The 15,863-nt window shown below is 41.3% G+C and overlaps 1 protein-coding gene across 1 annotated transcript in view; it reads left to right on the forward strand.

The window, feature by feature from the left end:
- Positions 1 to 15,863, forward strand: part of SH3TC1 (SH3 domain and tetratricopeptide repeats 1) — a 98,535-nt gene that overhangs the window by 25,688 nt on the left and 56,984 nt on the right. The window contains exon 4 of the mRNA XM_073610754.1: positions 9,407 to 9,528. Within this exon, the coding sequence (XP_073466855.1) occupies positions 9,407 to 9,528 (122 nt within the window). The remainder of the gene's footprint in view (positions 1 to 9,406; positions 9,529 to 15,863) is intronic.

The following is a 15,863-nucleotide window of genomic DNA, read 5'->3' on the forward strand; positions in this document are numbered from 1 at the left end:
CTCTAATAAATATGGCTCTAAATACCTTTGTATAATGCAGGGACGTGCGGTGAGGTCAGTGGCTGGTGAGGCACTGGCTAGTATCAGAGCCAGATACATACAGGTTACATACTCCACGATAGTTAGAGCGAGAGCAATACTTCTAGCACTAGATCTCCTCTGTAACTCTAAACAGGTAACCTGTAAAAAATGTTAAAGCGTCGCCTATGGAGATTTTTAAGTACTGAAGTTTGGCGCAATTACAAAAGTGTGCGCAATTTTAAAGTTTGACATGTTAGGTATATATCTACTTGGCGTAACATCGCGTAACATCACACACGGAGCCTGAATACACCTGTATAATGAGAAGCGAGCTTGCTGTGGCCGCCCGACCACCTGAAGACCGATTCCTTATGAGTTTCCAATTACAGAGGATTCCCAAGATTCCATCCTGGTTGTCGGTTGATAACACAAGCCTGTTTGACTCATAGAACGTATGTTCTTTTAAATTCAAACCATCCGGTAAGCTTACATCTGCCTTGGTGGTGGCTGTACTGCACTGGTGTCTTCAGCTTTCACCCACTATATTGGATGCCAATGAGCTGATTAGGATCTTCAATTTCCTTATTATACACCGTGGACTTTAAGGCCTCATGCACACGGACGTTTTTACAGCTGCTTTTTTGAGCTTTTTTTTTCAGCTTAAAAAGGCCTGTCTATGTTAGTCTATGGCTTCATGCCCACCTAGGCGTTTTTGAGCTGCAAATGGCATAGGCGTTTTTAAGCTGTAAAAAAAACCCAGGACCAGTGGGTTCTGAGAGACGTTTTTCAGCTGTAAAAATGCTCTAACACTGATAAACGCTCAAAAACGTCATTCACCAACGTTTGTTAACTTTTTGTTCCATTGAAAAAAAAAAAAAAAAATTTGAAAAAAAAAAACGCTAAAAAACGCTAACGCGGAAAAACGCTCAAAAACGCTATTGCAAAAACGTTGAAAAAAGCTGAAAAAAGTTAAAAAAAATCACTGCAAAGATACTGGCGTTTTCATAATGTTATTTTAACAGCCTGTGTGCATGAGGCCTAAATCTTTTCACTGACTCATTTATTCAAATTAAAAAATATATATCTTCTAGTAATTCACACGGCACATATCACATGCTGTATTTTTGTGATTTTCTGTATACAGTATTTCATTAGCCATTATGGTTTGTAGATTTATATAATTTGATTAACTGAGATTTTGTGATTGGTAATGGTTGGGTTATGTTAACCAACTCAAGCGCTTTAGCGCTACACTTATACACCCTTGTGATTATAACAAAATTATCTGTTTGTTGTGTTAGCTGCTACCACTAGTTTAGGCAGCAGGGTACCCTTTTATATCACTACTTGGCCAACATCATCTTTCACATTATACAAAAAAATCGAGATAACTTTTTTTTTTTTATTCATGAAACTGCTGCGCAAATACTGTGTAACATAAAAAGTTGCAACAACCACCATTTTATTCCCTACGATGTCTGCTAAAATAATATATATAATGTTTGGGGGTTCTGAGAAATTCTCTAGCGAAAAAACAATGATTTTTACACGTAGGAGAGGAGTGCCACAATCGGCCTGGATAGAGAGTGCTTAATTACCATAAGTAATATGCAAATAATTATTATATATTGTTTTTAAGGTAATGTGCTATATTTTCGAAAACTGTACTCAAGCAGGTGGCTTTTTTTGTATTATCTTTTTTATTGTTATTCAATATTCTTTTATCAATAGATATTACATACATTTAATTCATTCACAAAAACAATTCTTAACAATCCCCCTCCCCCCCCCCTCCCCAAACTGTACTTAAGCAGGTGGCTTAACGGACAAATTGCTGAAGTTTGAAGTTATAACTTCAAATCAGTAATTTCACAGTAAATAGATAAATAATAAATGATTATGTTATAACATATAGCATAATAATATATGTATGATTTAGCTTGATTAAAACAGTACCTTTTCAGCAACAGCAGATTCTCATTCTCCCTCTTAACTGTATGAGAAAAACATGGGATTGTGGGTAAATCTTATACCCATAAACCCATGTTTTTTCCTTGTACTTAAGACACATGCCCACTTCTATGACACTGCAGGGAGAGGCTTGCCTCCACTGCAACATTTTTATTGGACAGCTTGGACCAATGGTACTTTACTATTGGTCCAAGGCTCCAAGCTATCCATTAAGCTCAGTGCCTCTGACAAGAAGTGAGGAGAGGCACTGTGAACTTATCCTCTCACTCTGCTGCAAACAGAGTTTGCCAGCTTGTATTTACACTGGCCGCTCTGTATGAAGCTTCTGACAGGCTGCTCAAGGAGCCCCGTATCTCCGGAACCATAGGTGAAAGGAGCCCCAAATTTTGACCAGTGGTGGAGTGGGACTTCGGCTACCTACCCCCAAGGTCCCCAAGCTACGACCCTCGAAGCTAAACCTTTTTTTCATGGCAGGTGAGGCTCTGCCTCGCCTGCCTCCCCTGAATGCACGTCCCTGGTATAATGTAGCCCAGCCATTCTCAACTAGGGTTCCTCCAGAAGTGACTAGGGGTTCCTTGAGCTGTAGTGAACTGACCTCTAAAGTGATGGGTTATGCATAGTCCCAGGTGAGAAAACCACTTGACAGAAACAGAGGCATGACTGTAAAGGTGGCATCCTGAATCCCACTGTAAGGGGGCATTCTTCCTACTGACCATCCACCACCTATGTAAGGGACATTTTCCCAATGACCACCAATGGACTAATCCTAGCAGGGGTTCCCCGAGACCTGAAAATTATTGCAGGGGTTCCTTTGGGACTAAAAATGTTGAGAAAGGCCGATGTAGCCTCTTTTATACAGTATGTAGCTGAGAAGCTGAAAGTAAATATAAGATAAATAATATATCAGACATCCATTGTCATTCCTCTCAGTAGCCCTGAAAGTTTCTATTATAGCCCTGTTGATAGTTCTATGGTTGTAGCAGGCGTAGAGAAATTAGCATTATTTATTAGCTGCTAGTGTATAAGGCCTCATGCATACGGGTGCAATTAGGGCATACACAAGTGTACATGAATACCTGCATATCTATGGGCAGATGTAAGTATAATGGACTACAACGTTGGTCCGTACCTATCGCTACACAACACCCCCCCCCCCCCTCCACACACCCATAAAAATCACTTTGAAAATAACCCCCCCCCCAGCAATTGTGATTGTGGCCATCTTGAGTAAGGGCAGAAAAATCATGTAGCTTTTACTTCCTGGAATCAATTTACCCTTAGCTCAGGCATGCAGGCAGGAGGGTGTGCTTAGCTGAGAAAGCACATCCTCCCCTCCTGAGGACTCCTGGGATGCATGACATCATTTGCCTAGGCCTGGAAAGTAATTGAAGAAATGAAAAAAAAGTTTAACCGCCTGCCGACCGCTGGCCGTCAATTGACGGCCAGGCGGCGCAGCTCTCGTTGCGGGCAGACGTCGTATGACGTCCTCGCTTTCTTGGGCCACCAGGGGGCGCGCGCGCGCTGTATCACTAAGCACCCGGTGCGCGTGCCCGGCGGCCGCGATGTCCGCCGGGCACCCGCGATTACCGGTAACACAGCAGGACCGTGGATCTGTGTATGTAAACACACAGATCCACGGTCCTGTCAGAGGAGAGGAGACCGATGGTGTGTTCCCAGTACAGGGGAACACCGATCGGTCTCCTCCCCTAGTGAGTCCCCGCCCCCTACAGTTAGAATCACTCCCCTAGCAACACAGTTAACCCCTCCATCACCACCCAGTGTTAACCCCTTCACTGCCTGTCACATTTATACAGTAATCAATGCATTTTTATAGCACGGATCGCTGTATAAATGTGAATGGTCCCAAATATGTGTCAAAAGTGTCCGATGTGTCCGCCGCAATATCGCAGTCACAATAAAAATCGCAGATCGCCGCCATTACTAGTAAAAAAATTAAAAAAAAAAAAATGTTATAAAACTATCCCCTATTTTGTAGACACTATAACTTTTGCGCAAACCAATCTATATACGCTTATTGCAATTTTTTTTTACCAAAAATATGTACAAGAATACATATCAGCCTAAACTGAGAAAAAATTTGTTTTAAAGAAAAAAAAATTGGATATTTATTATCGCAAAAGGTAAAAATTATTGTGTTTTTTTTAAAACTTGTCACTCTTCTTTTGTTTATAGCGCAAAAAATAAAAACCGCAGAGGTGATCAAATACCACTAAAAGAAAGCTCTATTTGTGGGGAAAAAATGATAACAATTTCATTTAGGTCAAGTGTTGTATGACCGCGCAATTGTCATTCAAATTGCGACAGCGCTGAAAGCTGAAAAATGGCTTGGGCAGGAAGGGGGCGAAAATGCACAGTATTGAGGTGGTTAAAACAAGTAAATAGTATATGCCTTCCTGTCTATTTACTAATGTTAGCAGCATAAGGATATAAAATGGTTGATGTTGATTGAGAGAGTAACGTTCCACTTTAATGGGGACATCTGTTCTAGAGATAAGTGTCAAAGGTGGAATTTTCCCTTACATTTGGGAGATAACCTCTCACTTCCTGTTAGGATGGAAAGGTAGGGGAGCTCTTCAATGGGGACACAGACAACAACAAAAACTTGACAGATGTTCTCCTCCTTACCCATCCATCCCCTCAGGGGGGAGAAAAGATAATCTCCTCAGTGCTCCACATTATTTAACAGTTCTCCCAGCCACCAACTGGGCACACCTCCTCAGGGATTGAATGGGCCTTGATCGATATTTTGGCAGGTCTTTTTAGTTCTCTCTCCCTAAAGTCTACAAACTTAATTTAGAGGCAGGGGGAAGCAATCACACTCCCAGCCAATAAAGCCATGAGCAAAAAAACTATACAATCATTGCTCCTCCACCTACAGCAGGAGACAAAATTACATTTGCCAAGCAATCTAGCTAGGGGGGAGCTACAAAAACCTCGGCAGTGCAGGTAGAGCCCCACTGCAAGTGATAACCTTATATTTGCCTGGAGTTGGCCTTTTAAGCTTTTAATTTTTTTAATAGGATGCTGTTTTCACCTTTATTTCATTGTTTGCATCACAGTGCTGCTGATCCTCTGCAGCCCCTGCCCATCTTCATGTATTCCAGAATGAGTTCCCTGATGGTGACAACAGTGGACAAAACCTTTGTAATGGGTTTTGAAATGGCCACTTATAGGTTTCATCAAAAGCTGCTGCGAAAGAGTGACAAGGGAGGAACTGGGAGACTAATTATTGCCAATTATTTTTTTAATGAAAGCTGTAGATTTAAAAATATTAAAAATGACTTTTGAGATTACATATACCGTATATACTCGAGTATAGGCCGACCCGAATATAAGCCGAGGCACCTAATTTTACTACATAAAAAGGTATTGACTCGAGTATAAGCCTAGGGTGGCTCATAATATACATTCTACCAGTGCCCATGAAATGCAGTCTGCCAGTGCCCATCATGTACAGCCTATCAGTGCCCATGACATGCAGCCTGCCATTGCCCATCATGTACAGCCTGCCAGTGCCCATCATGTACAGCCTACCAGTGCCCATCATGTACAGCCTGCCAGTGCCCATCATGTACAGCCTACCAGTGCCCATCATGTACAGCCTGCCATTGCCCATCATGTACAGCCTGCCATTGCCCATCATGTACAGCCTACCAGTGCCCATCATGTACAGCCTACCAGTGCCCATCATGTACAGCCTACCAGTAGAGCTGCACAATTAATCGTTAAAAAATCGTGACCTCGATTCAACCCCTCTGACGATCTCTATTGCAGAGTTTTCCGATTCTGTCATATAACAAGTAGAGTGACTTATCTGCTCACTCAGCTGTCAAAAGAAAACATCTGGGCAGTCTGCCAATTTTATAAAATTAAACATTGTAACTAACTTCCTTCTTAGATCAAAAGGAAACTTCTGTGTGTAAAGAAAAAAATCCAGGCAGTCTGCCACGTTTTTTAAACAACGTGTAAATGCAGGAAGTTTAACCACTTAAAGTCTAAATCTTTTTCTGACACTTGTTTCTTAAGGTAAAATCAATATTTTTTGCTAGAAAATGACTTGGAACCCCCAAACATTATATATATTTTAGCAGAGACCCTAGGGAATAAAATGTCAATTGCTGCAATATTTTATGTCACACTGTATTTGCCCAGCGGTCTTTCAAACGCAATTTTTTGGGAAAAAATACACTTCAATGAATAAAAAAAACCCAAAAAAGAAACACTAAAGTTAGCCCATTTTTTTTTAATGTGAAAGATGATGTTACGCCGTGAGAATCGTGAGAGAATCGTGATCTATCTTCTAAACAAAAAAATTGTGATTCTCATTTTAGCCAGAATCGTGCAGCTCTACCTACCAGTGCCCATCAGGTACATCCTACCAGTGCCCATCAGGTACATCCTACCAGTGCCCATCATGTACAGCCTACTGCCCCGTACACACGGTCGGACTTTGTTCGGACATTCCGACAACAAAATCCTAGGATTTTTTCCGATGGATGTTGGCTCAAACTTGTCTTGCATACACACGGTCACACAAAGTTGTCGGAAAATCCGATCGTTCTAAACGCGGTGACGTAAAACACGTACGTCGGGACTATAAACGAGGCAGTGGCCAATAGCTTTCATCTCTTTATTTATTCTGAGCATGCGTGGCACTTTGTCCGTCGGATTTGCGTACACACGATCGGAATTTCCGACAACGGATTTTGTTGTCGGAAAATTTTATATCCTGCTCTCAAACTTTGTGTGTCGGAAAATCCGATGGAAAATGTGTGATGGAGCCTACACACGGTCGGAATTTCCGACAACAAGGTCCTATCACACATTTTCTGTTGGAAAATCCGACCGTGTGTACGGGGCATACCAGTGCCCATCATGTACAGCGGGGGGGGGAACTGACAGGGGAGTGCTGGGATGATACATGTGCGGCACCCAGCAGGACGGCCCCGCCCCTTCTGAGGCTCCATTTTCAGGACTTTTTTTTCTTAAGTGGGACCCTCACTTGAGTATAAGCCGAGGGGTTTTTCAGCATAAAAAATGTGCTGAAAAACTCGGCTTATACTCGAGTATATACAGTACATGGTAAAGCTTATTTAGTATTTAGCAATTTAGTAATCAGGTTTATATTGTCGTTAACATTTATATAATTTATACTTTGTGCTGAATACCAAAAAAACCAAAAACAAAACAAAGAAAAAATGAATAAAAAAAATAAAACAAACATTTGGCTAGATCTGAGTGCTTTCCAGAAAGCTTAATTTTAGTTTTCTTTATCAGACATTCTGGACTTGGAGCCAAGAGCTGAAATCTGTGATAATGGAGCTGCATAACAGGGTCACATGAGACGGGAAAACCAATTTGTATTGAAAAAGGAAATGTTTTCTTGATGCATTGGTCAGACGGAAGGAAATTGGCCAGGATATGCGGCAGATTTACAGGTCCTGATATGGCACAGTACAGGCAGTCAGTGGGTTCAGTAAACAATATAACTTGCTGACACATGGATCCTATATGAAGACAGTATGTTGCTGAAACAGCAAAAATAGTAAAAGATTATCTAGAAAACCAAGATATTGGGGGAGGGGCATACATAAATCAAAAATGAATTATTGCTTTCATTCCATTATCATTTTAAGGGTTTCTTTATTTTGCTGACTTTGCTATATTTATAAAGCCTTTCAGGGTTAATTTTTGATCCTATTTATTAATATATGTAATGAGTCAAATTGATCAGTCATTTTTGTGCAGCGTGACTAGGTATTTTCCACTATTCTAAGGAAGGAACAGCGCAGTTTGTGACATCAAGCTGATTTTAAACTATTCCTAAAATGCATGAAGCCCTCTGTTCTTTCTGTTTCAATGGCATAGTTATTATCAGTTTGGTTTCATGTGCGAGTTTTTACTTAGTCCAGTTTTCTGCAATTTTGGTGGCATTTCCAATGTGTGCATCTTTCCTGGAATGCAGATGCAAATAATATGTATAAAATGCTGGGCTTCTTGTAGAAATCATCGGGCCCCATAATGCTTACCTGACAGGGCGCTGCTCCCCCCACCCTACCGCCCCCCACCACCCAGATAATATCAAATTACAGGCGGTCCCTGGGTTACGAACCAGATAGGACTGTAGGTTTGTTCTTAGGTCGAATTTGTATGTAAGTCAGACCAGTACATGTTTAAGTGTAACTCCAGCCTGTGCATTAATGTGGGATGTTCCAGGTGCTTCTGGGTGTGCAGTTGTGTTATTTGGGGCTCTTGCGGCCATGCAGTACAGCACTGTGGGATATGTCTGGTGTTGCAAGATGGCTGCTCGGCGGTATCCGGGACCAGTCTGGAGCGCAAGCGATCGGCAGTAACGTCCGTTCGTAAGTAGGATTCATTCGTAACTTGGGGACTGCCTGTATATTGTTGCTAAAGATACACTAAAATCATTATTATATGACATGTTTACCAGCCCCTTCCCATGCCTTCCACCCTGAAACATCTCCTTGTGCATGCAGCAGCTTCAGAAGAGGAGAGGAGAGAAGCCAGCAAAGCTGCAGGGAAAAGGGACGCACACAGGGGGCCCGGAAAACAAGGGGGGATGGGGACACGAATGCTAGAATTGATACCCCTGCAGCACAGCTGGGGGGGGGGGGAGTGGAAGAGAAGCCAGCAGCGCTGCAGGGTGGGACAAAGGACCGTTGTCTGCAGCAAGTCAGTACAGCTGGCCCGCCTGCTCAGCAGATGCCTGGGCCCCCCTTATAAACTGATGGGGCCTGGGCCCAGTACAAGAGGGCTGGCTGTACTGCCCTATCAGCGGCCCTGATAAAATGCATCTAAGGCCTTATTTACATGGGTCCCGTAGTCTATAAATTGAACGTGTGCTTCTAAGGCTTAAGCTGGCAGATGCTGCAAGCAGGCAGCACATTCAAGTCTATGAGGGATGCAGTGCACGGACACAGCCCCTAGTGCCAATTTGATAGCCCTGAAATCACACTTTCTTCAGAAATGCATAACAATGGATGAAGACTGCGCTAAAAAAAGTCTAAATTCATTTCTAAATGCAGATGTGTGAAAGGACCCTCAGTGGACCAGGGACCCTGTAAGTGAGCACCACTGCATTAAAGGTCATGAGCACATCAAATGGCTCCATGTTACTTTGCTGTGCAAAGCTCTTAGCACAATACAGATATACTGCCTTACAGTTACCAAGCCTGGCTGTACTGAGAAGGTGATGGTCACATCTCCTGTATGAGACATAGCTTCTACGCAGTAGCTGATCATATCCTTATTAATATTCATAGTAGTCACCATCTTTCCCTTGTTGGTCCAACTGGGTTTGGCATGTGGTACATGTACAGTGAATAGATCTGTGTGTATATAGTGTAACCTATTGAATGATCTTGTCTCACAGATCTCAATCTCCACCTGGTCATGGTCAGAAAAGGAAAACCCGACCCCCAGCTGCAAGCAGAGCTCAGGAACCGGCTGCGCCTGCTGGAGAATGACAATAAGGTGGTTGCTGCTGTCTTCTGTGTAAGTTCACATACTTATTTATACTATTGATAAAGCCAGGCACGGGAAGAGGAAGTGTAAAATCAGTACAGTACAGCTTGATATTCATTTATTTCAGCTCACTGCTTCAGAATGTCTCTTCTTGTATAACGCCTAGTCAGTGTAAAGGAAGCTGAAGAAGTATTGAGGTTGTTATTGCTGACCTCTCCTCCTAAAAATAATAGTTACTTGTCAGTCTTCCTTCATCACTCTCAGAGTCAATAAACGAAACAAACTAGTATATTACGGGCTCTTTTTTTTTTTAACGTTCACTTTTCTCACTTGCATGCTTGTTCTAGGCCAGTGACTCAAAAAGCGAAAAGCCAGAGGCAACCAGGGAACTAGCATTTTCAGAAGTACAGTTTTGAAATGTGCCTCTGCTCAGACTGTTCATGCTATATTGGTTCCTGTGAGTTTTATGCATATAACTGCAATACAATGCTTTTTTAAAATAATACCCTTTTTCTACTTTTAGGTTTTTACATTTTGAAATAGCGCAGTAAAGCATTCTTAAAGTGGATGTAAACCCACCACTCACCCAATATAAGCTAATGGCACAGTATTAATGTATACATACATGCAAGCCTCCTGCATGTATTCCTACCTTGCAAATGTCACCCCCTTCAGCAGTAGGAGCCCCACAAGACTCTGGAATCGGTGGATGGGTCTCTTTGAGGGAGCTCAGTGGGCAGAGTCGTGATGTCACAAGAATCCCTGCCCACCTCTACACTCTCCTATTCTCCTAATCCTGAGTTTTGAGTAACATCCAGTCAAAACTCAGGAAAGGCACCACATGACTTCAGCATGCCCAATCATGCTGAGGTGTGGAGCAGCCAATCCTAGGAGAGCTGGAGAAGAAAAGAGGAGGGATGTGAGACTGGAATCATAACACACTCTCTCTCTCGTGCCCTGCATGAGATAAAGAAATCAGATGTCAGTCACAGCAGTAGGGGATGTGGCGACACAAACTTATCTGTGTGTCATTTTTTATCTTACTAAAAAAAGACAAGAGGATTGCTTAGAGCTGGATTAATTCTTTGTGGCAAGACTGGGCACAGATGACTTGACATCCTCTACTGTACCAGGTAGAAGTCTTTATTAAATTTCAGGTTTACATCCACTTTAAAACAGAAAGTATTAGTTTGTATCACCTCATTACATATCCCAAAAATAAGAGGAACATTTCTAACTTCATGACAGTGGAAAGAACCAGGCAAGTCATTTCTTTTAGCCCCTCTGGCCAGATGTACATCTAGGGCTAGGTGTGTAATGCAAATATATTCTAATATTATATAGTCATTTGTTCCAAACCGCATACAGCTGTTTCAGGCTATTTGGCCATCATATGTGCAGTGTATAGAAACCATTGCTTCTATGGAGTAGAGATTGGGACTCAGCAAGACAGAATATCCTGTATGGTTATACTGTCAAAATTTTGGAATCCAATCCAATGCTTTTTCAGTGCTTTGCATTGTATTGCAGTATATCTTCCTGGGTACATCTGGCCCTGTTTTTGTGCAGTCTGTGCAAGTGATCATATGATTAGTAAAGGTATTGTATTAGCATTAGGATGCCATGATGCATTTGACGACAGTATTGTCATTAATTACCTTGCATACTGGGTGTCAAGCTGTGTTCTCAGACATACAGGTGCATTTCATAAAATTAGAATATCATCAAAAAGTTAATTTATTTCAGTAATTCAATTCAAAAAGTGAAACTCATATATTATATCAAGATTCATTACACAAAGAGTGACATTTTTCTAGCATTTCTTTCTTTTAATTTTCTAGTGAAAACCCAAGATTCAGTATCTCAAAAAATGTGAATATTACATAAGACCAATAAAAAAAGGATTTTTAATACAGAAATGTTGGCTTACTGAAAAGTATGTCTATGTACAGTATAGTATGCACTATACCAATACTTGGTCAGGGCTCCTTTTGCATGAATTACTTCATCAATGCGGTGTGACATGGAGGCGATCAGCATGTAGCACTCCTGAGGTGTTATGGAAGCCCAGGTTTCTTTGATAATGGCTTTCAGCTCATAATTGTTGGGTCTGGTGTCTCACATCTTCCTCTTGACAATACACCACAGATTCTCTATGGAGTTTAGGTCAGGCAGGTTTGCCGGGCCAATCAAGCACAGTGATACCATGATTATTAAACCAGGTATTGGTACTTTTGGCATTGTGGGCAGGTGCCAAGTCCTGTTGGAAAATGAAATAAGCATCTCCATAAAGCTGGTCAGCAGAGGGAAGCATGATGTGCTCTAGAATTTCCTGGTAGAGGGCTGCGCTGACTTTGGACTTAATAAAACACAGTGGACCAACACCAGCAGTTGACATGACTCCCCAAATGATCACTGTGGAAACTTCACACTGGACCCCAACTTGGATTCTGTGCCTCTCCACTCTTCCTCCAGACTCTGGGACCCCTTATTTCCAAATGAAATGCAACCTTTTCCACAGTCCCTGATGATTTGGGGAGCTATGTCATCTGCTGGTGTTGGTCCCCTGTGTTTTATCAAATCCAAAGTCTGCGCAGCCCTCTACTAGGAAAATTCTAGAGCACTTCATGCTTCCCTCTGCTGACCAGCTTTATGGAGATGCTGATTTCATTTTCCACGAGGACTTGGCACCTGCCCACACTGCCAAAAGTACCAATACTAGGTTTAATGATCATGGTATCACTGTGCTTGATTGGCCAGCAAACTCGCCTGACCTAAACCCCATAAAGAATCTGCGGGATATTGTCATAGAGGAAAATGAGAGACACCAGACCCAACATTGCAGATAAGCTGAAAGTCACTATCAAATAAACCTGGGCTTCCATAACACCTCAGCAGTGCCACTGGCTGATCGCCTCCATGCCATGCTGCATTGATGCAGTAAATCATGCAAAAGAAGCCCTGATCAAATATTAAGTGCATGCTATACTGTTCATGGATATACTTTTCAGTAAGCCAACATGTCTGTATTAAACATCCTTTTTTTTATTGGTCTTATGCAATATTCTAATTTTCTGAAACATTGAATTTTGGGTTTTCACTAGTTGTAAGCCATAATCATCAAAATTAAAAGAAATAAATGCTTGAAATATATCACTCTGTGTGTAACGCATCTGTATAATATGTATGAGTTTCACTTTTTGAATTACTGAAATAATTTAACTTTTTGGCGATATTCTAATTTTATGCAGCAAAAGATACGCCTTTACGGGACTTTAAATGAGGTGGGCACCATTTGGCCAAGAAGCATCATAGCAGTAATTGAAGTATAAAATATATGCGTTTATTCAGGTAAAAGTCATGCATACATTTAATATCATCAGCAATGGCCAGTTGTAAAACAACATACATATAAAATGAACAATGGGTACATAAATAGATAATAAACATGTAATACATTGAGTGTTGGTGCTTCCTCTCAGGGGACTTATACTAGACCCAATTTAAAGCTCTATGAGTGTACTTCACACGGCCATCAGGCGGACTCTATATATGGGCTGTGTTTTAGCCCCTCTATATTTGGTGGAGCTTTACTTTGGTTTGGATATTTATCCCTTCTTCTTGTTGGCAACCTTTGTGGCTCCCTTGCTTCATGTGCACCTATGGCTAGGATTTTTATGACCACAGTTGACGGCTTCTTACCTTTATTACAAGTCTCCTGCACCTACAGTGGAAGTATACATTTTTATAATTAATTACTCGGGCTTATGAGAGCCTGTTTGCAAGATAGTGAGACCTTTCTCCTTTTCTCTGCATTAATTGAAACCTGCATGTGTCCTGAAGAAGTTTTAACGAAACGCATAGATGCAGTGGGGCTCACATCATGTATATTTTTATATAGATGATTTTTATATGTTTTTGTCAATGTCCTTTTCATAATATATATGTATTTTTGTATTGAATAACATTTATTATATTAAGTACTTTCCCTCTGGTTTGCTGTGCCTTAAAGCCCGACCGGGGTCTCTTTTTCTGAACCCCCTTTTTTTTTTTTTTTGCTTTTGATAACTCATACATATAAAATGAACAATGGGTACATAAATGGATAATAAACATGTAATACATGGGCATCTGGTGTACCCTAGTAGTAAAAAACATGTGAAACACGGGCATCTAGTGTACCCAGGGTTCAGTAATCTAGTGTACCCAGGGTACACTAGATGCCTGTGTATCACATGTTTTATACTCCTAGGGTACACCAGATGCCCATGTATTACATGTTTATTATCCATTTATGTACCCATTGTTCATTTTATATGTATGCTGTTTTACAACTGGCCATTGCTGATGATAATAATGTATGCATGACTTTTACCTGAATAAACGCATATACTTTATACTTCAATTACTGCTATGATGCTTCTTGGCCAAATGGTGCCCACCTCATTTAAAGTCCCATAAGGGCGTATCTTTTGTTGCATTTTACGGGGATGGAGGTGGGTTACCGGTGACACCAGACATTTTCTTATTTTATAATATTCTAATTTTATGAGATGCACCTGTATGTGATACATTTCAAAATACAAGGTGAACTTTGTTAATGAATACTGGCACAGGTAAAGTAAAAAATATTGGCATTCATAAATACATAGTGCTATATGATACTATATAAATTATATCATTTATTTTGGGGAAGCATTGCTCTGAGTGGCTTCTAAAAACCGATTGTGGATTTATTGTGTGTCAGGCTGTGACTAGTATCACTGTCTCCAAATTTCGATCTCCTTTATTTGTCAATCAATGAACAGCAAACATACCTTTGCATTTCTTGTGCCAGGTTGTAACACTTTCCAAAATATACAGTACTGTGCAAAAGTTTTAGGCAGGTGTGAAATAATAAATGCTGTAAATTAGCAATGCTTTCAGAAATAGAATTGTTAATAGTTTATTTTTATCAATTAAAAAGAAAGTAAATGAACAAATCAATATTTGGAGTGACCACCCTTTGTCTTCAAAACAGCATCAATTCTTCAATTCTTCTAGGTACACTTGCACACAGTTTTTAAAGGAACTCGGCAGGTAGGTTGTTCCAAACATCTTGGAGAACTAACCACAGATCTGTGGATGTAGGCTGCCTCAGATCTGTCTGTCTCTTCATGTAATCCCAGACTCCCTGATGTTGAGATCAGGTTTCTGCGGGGCCAAACCATTACTTCCAGGACACTTCTTTATTCTAAAGATAGTTCTTAATGACATTGGCTGTATGTTCGGGGTTGTTGTCCTGCTGCAAAATAAATTTGGGGCCACTCACGTGCCTCCCTGATGGTATGGCATGACGGATAAATATCTGCCTGTATTTCTCAGCATTGATGACACCATTGATCCTGATCAAATTGCCAACTCCATTTGCAGAAATGCAGCCCCAAACTTGCAAGGAACCTCCACCATGCTTCAATGTTGCCTGCAGACATAAGAGCCAATGCCCTCCATTTTCCTCCTGCAGCCGCCGAAAGCCTGTTTCTCCTCCTCTCCCTCCCGGAGACATTCAGCAGCTGCAGGAGGAAAATGGAGAGATTGGTTCCTCTGTATGCAGCCTCACCGGCCCCCTTCCTGTTCTTCCTCATATGTCATTTACATTTCCTTTTTCTGAATGGACACACTGAGTGATTGGTACTGAGGTACTGTGTTTACTATGCCTTGGTTTGCAAATGAACAGGAAGTTCTTTACGGAACTATTCCTGTCCATTCATTTTGTGCAGCAGAGGCTGCAGAGATGGAGATTGAGGACTGTGTCCTCAATCTCCTTTCTTTGTCTCAAAGGTGAAACATCTGAGGTCTTTTTAGACCCCTGATATTTCACCAAAGTCCCCCTACAGGGCTCCTAAAAATTGTGAAATAAAAAAAAGATAGAAAAAAAAATGATTAAAAATAATAAAAAGAAAAAAAAACTACTGGCACCAGTGGCGGAACTACCAGGGTCGCAAAGGTCGTGTCATGACCTTGCAGAAATACATTCATGACCTGTCTGTCTCTTACCTGGTCTGTGTATCAGCCTTGAGGCTTGTACTCTCACACCTGAATGCTTAAGTAATCTTCCCTCTGTGTGGCTCCACCCTAGCCTCAACAGGAACCACTATTTAACACCGTATTCTCCAAGCCTGCCTTGCCGTGCAATATTGTGTGTTTGGCTTCCTGTTTGCCATGTGCTCTAAGTTTGTCTCTGTCTCTGTTACCGATTTTGGCGTGTTCCCGACTATCCCTGTCTGCTTGTGACCCTGACCTTTGGCGCGTTCTCGACTATCCCTGTTTGCCTGTGGCCCTGACTTTTAGCGTGTTCTCTGTTATCCTTGTCTGCTAGTTGCCCC

This window comes from Aquarana catesbeiana, linkage group LG01, assembly GCF_042186555.1.
Source record: "Aquarana catesbeiana isolate 2022-GZ linkage group LG01, ASM4218655v1, whole genome shotgun sequence".
NCBI lineage: Eukaryota > Metazoa > Chordata > Amphibia > Anura > Ranidae > Aquarana > Aquarana catesbeiana.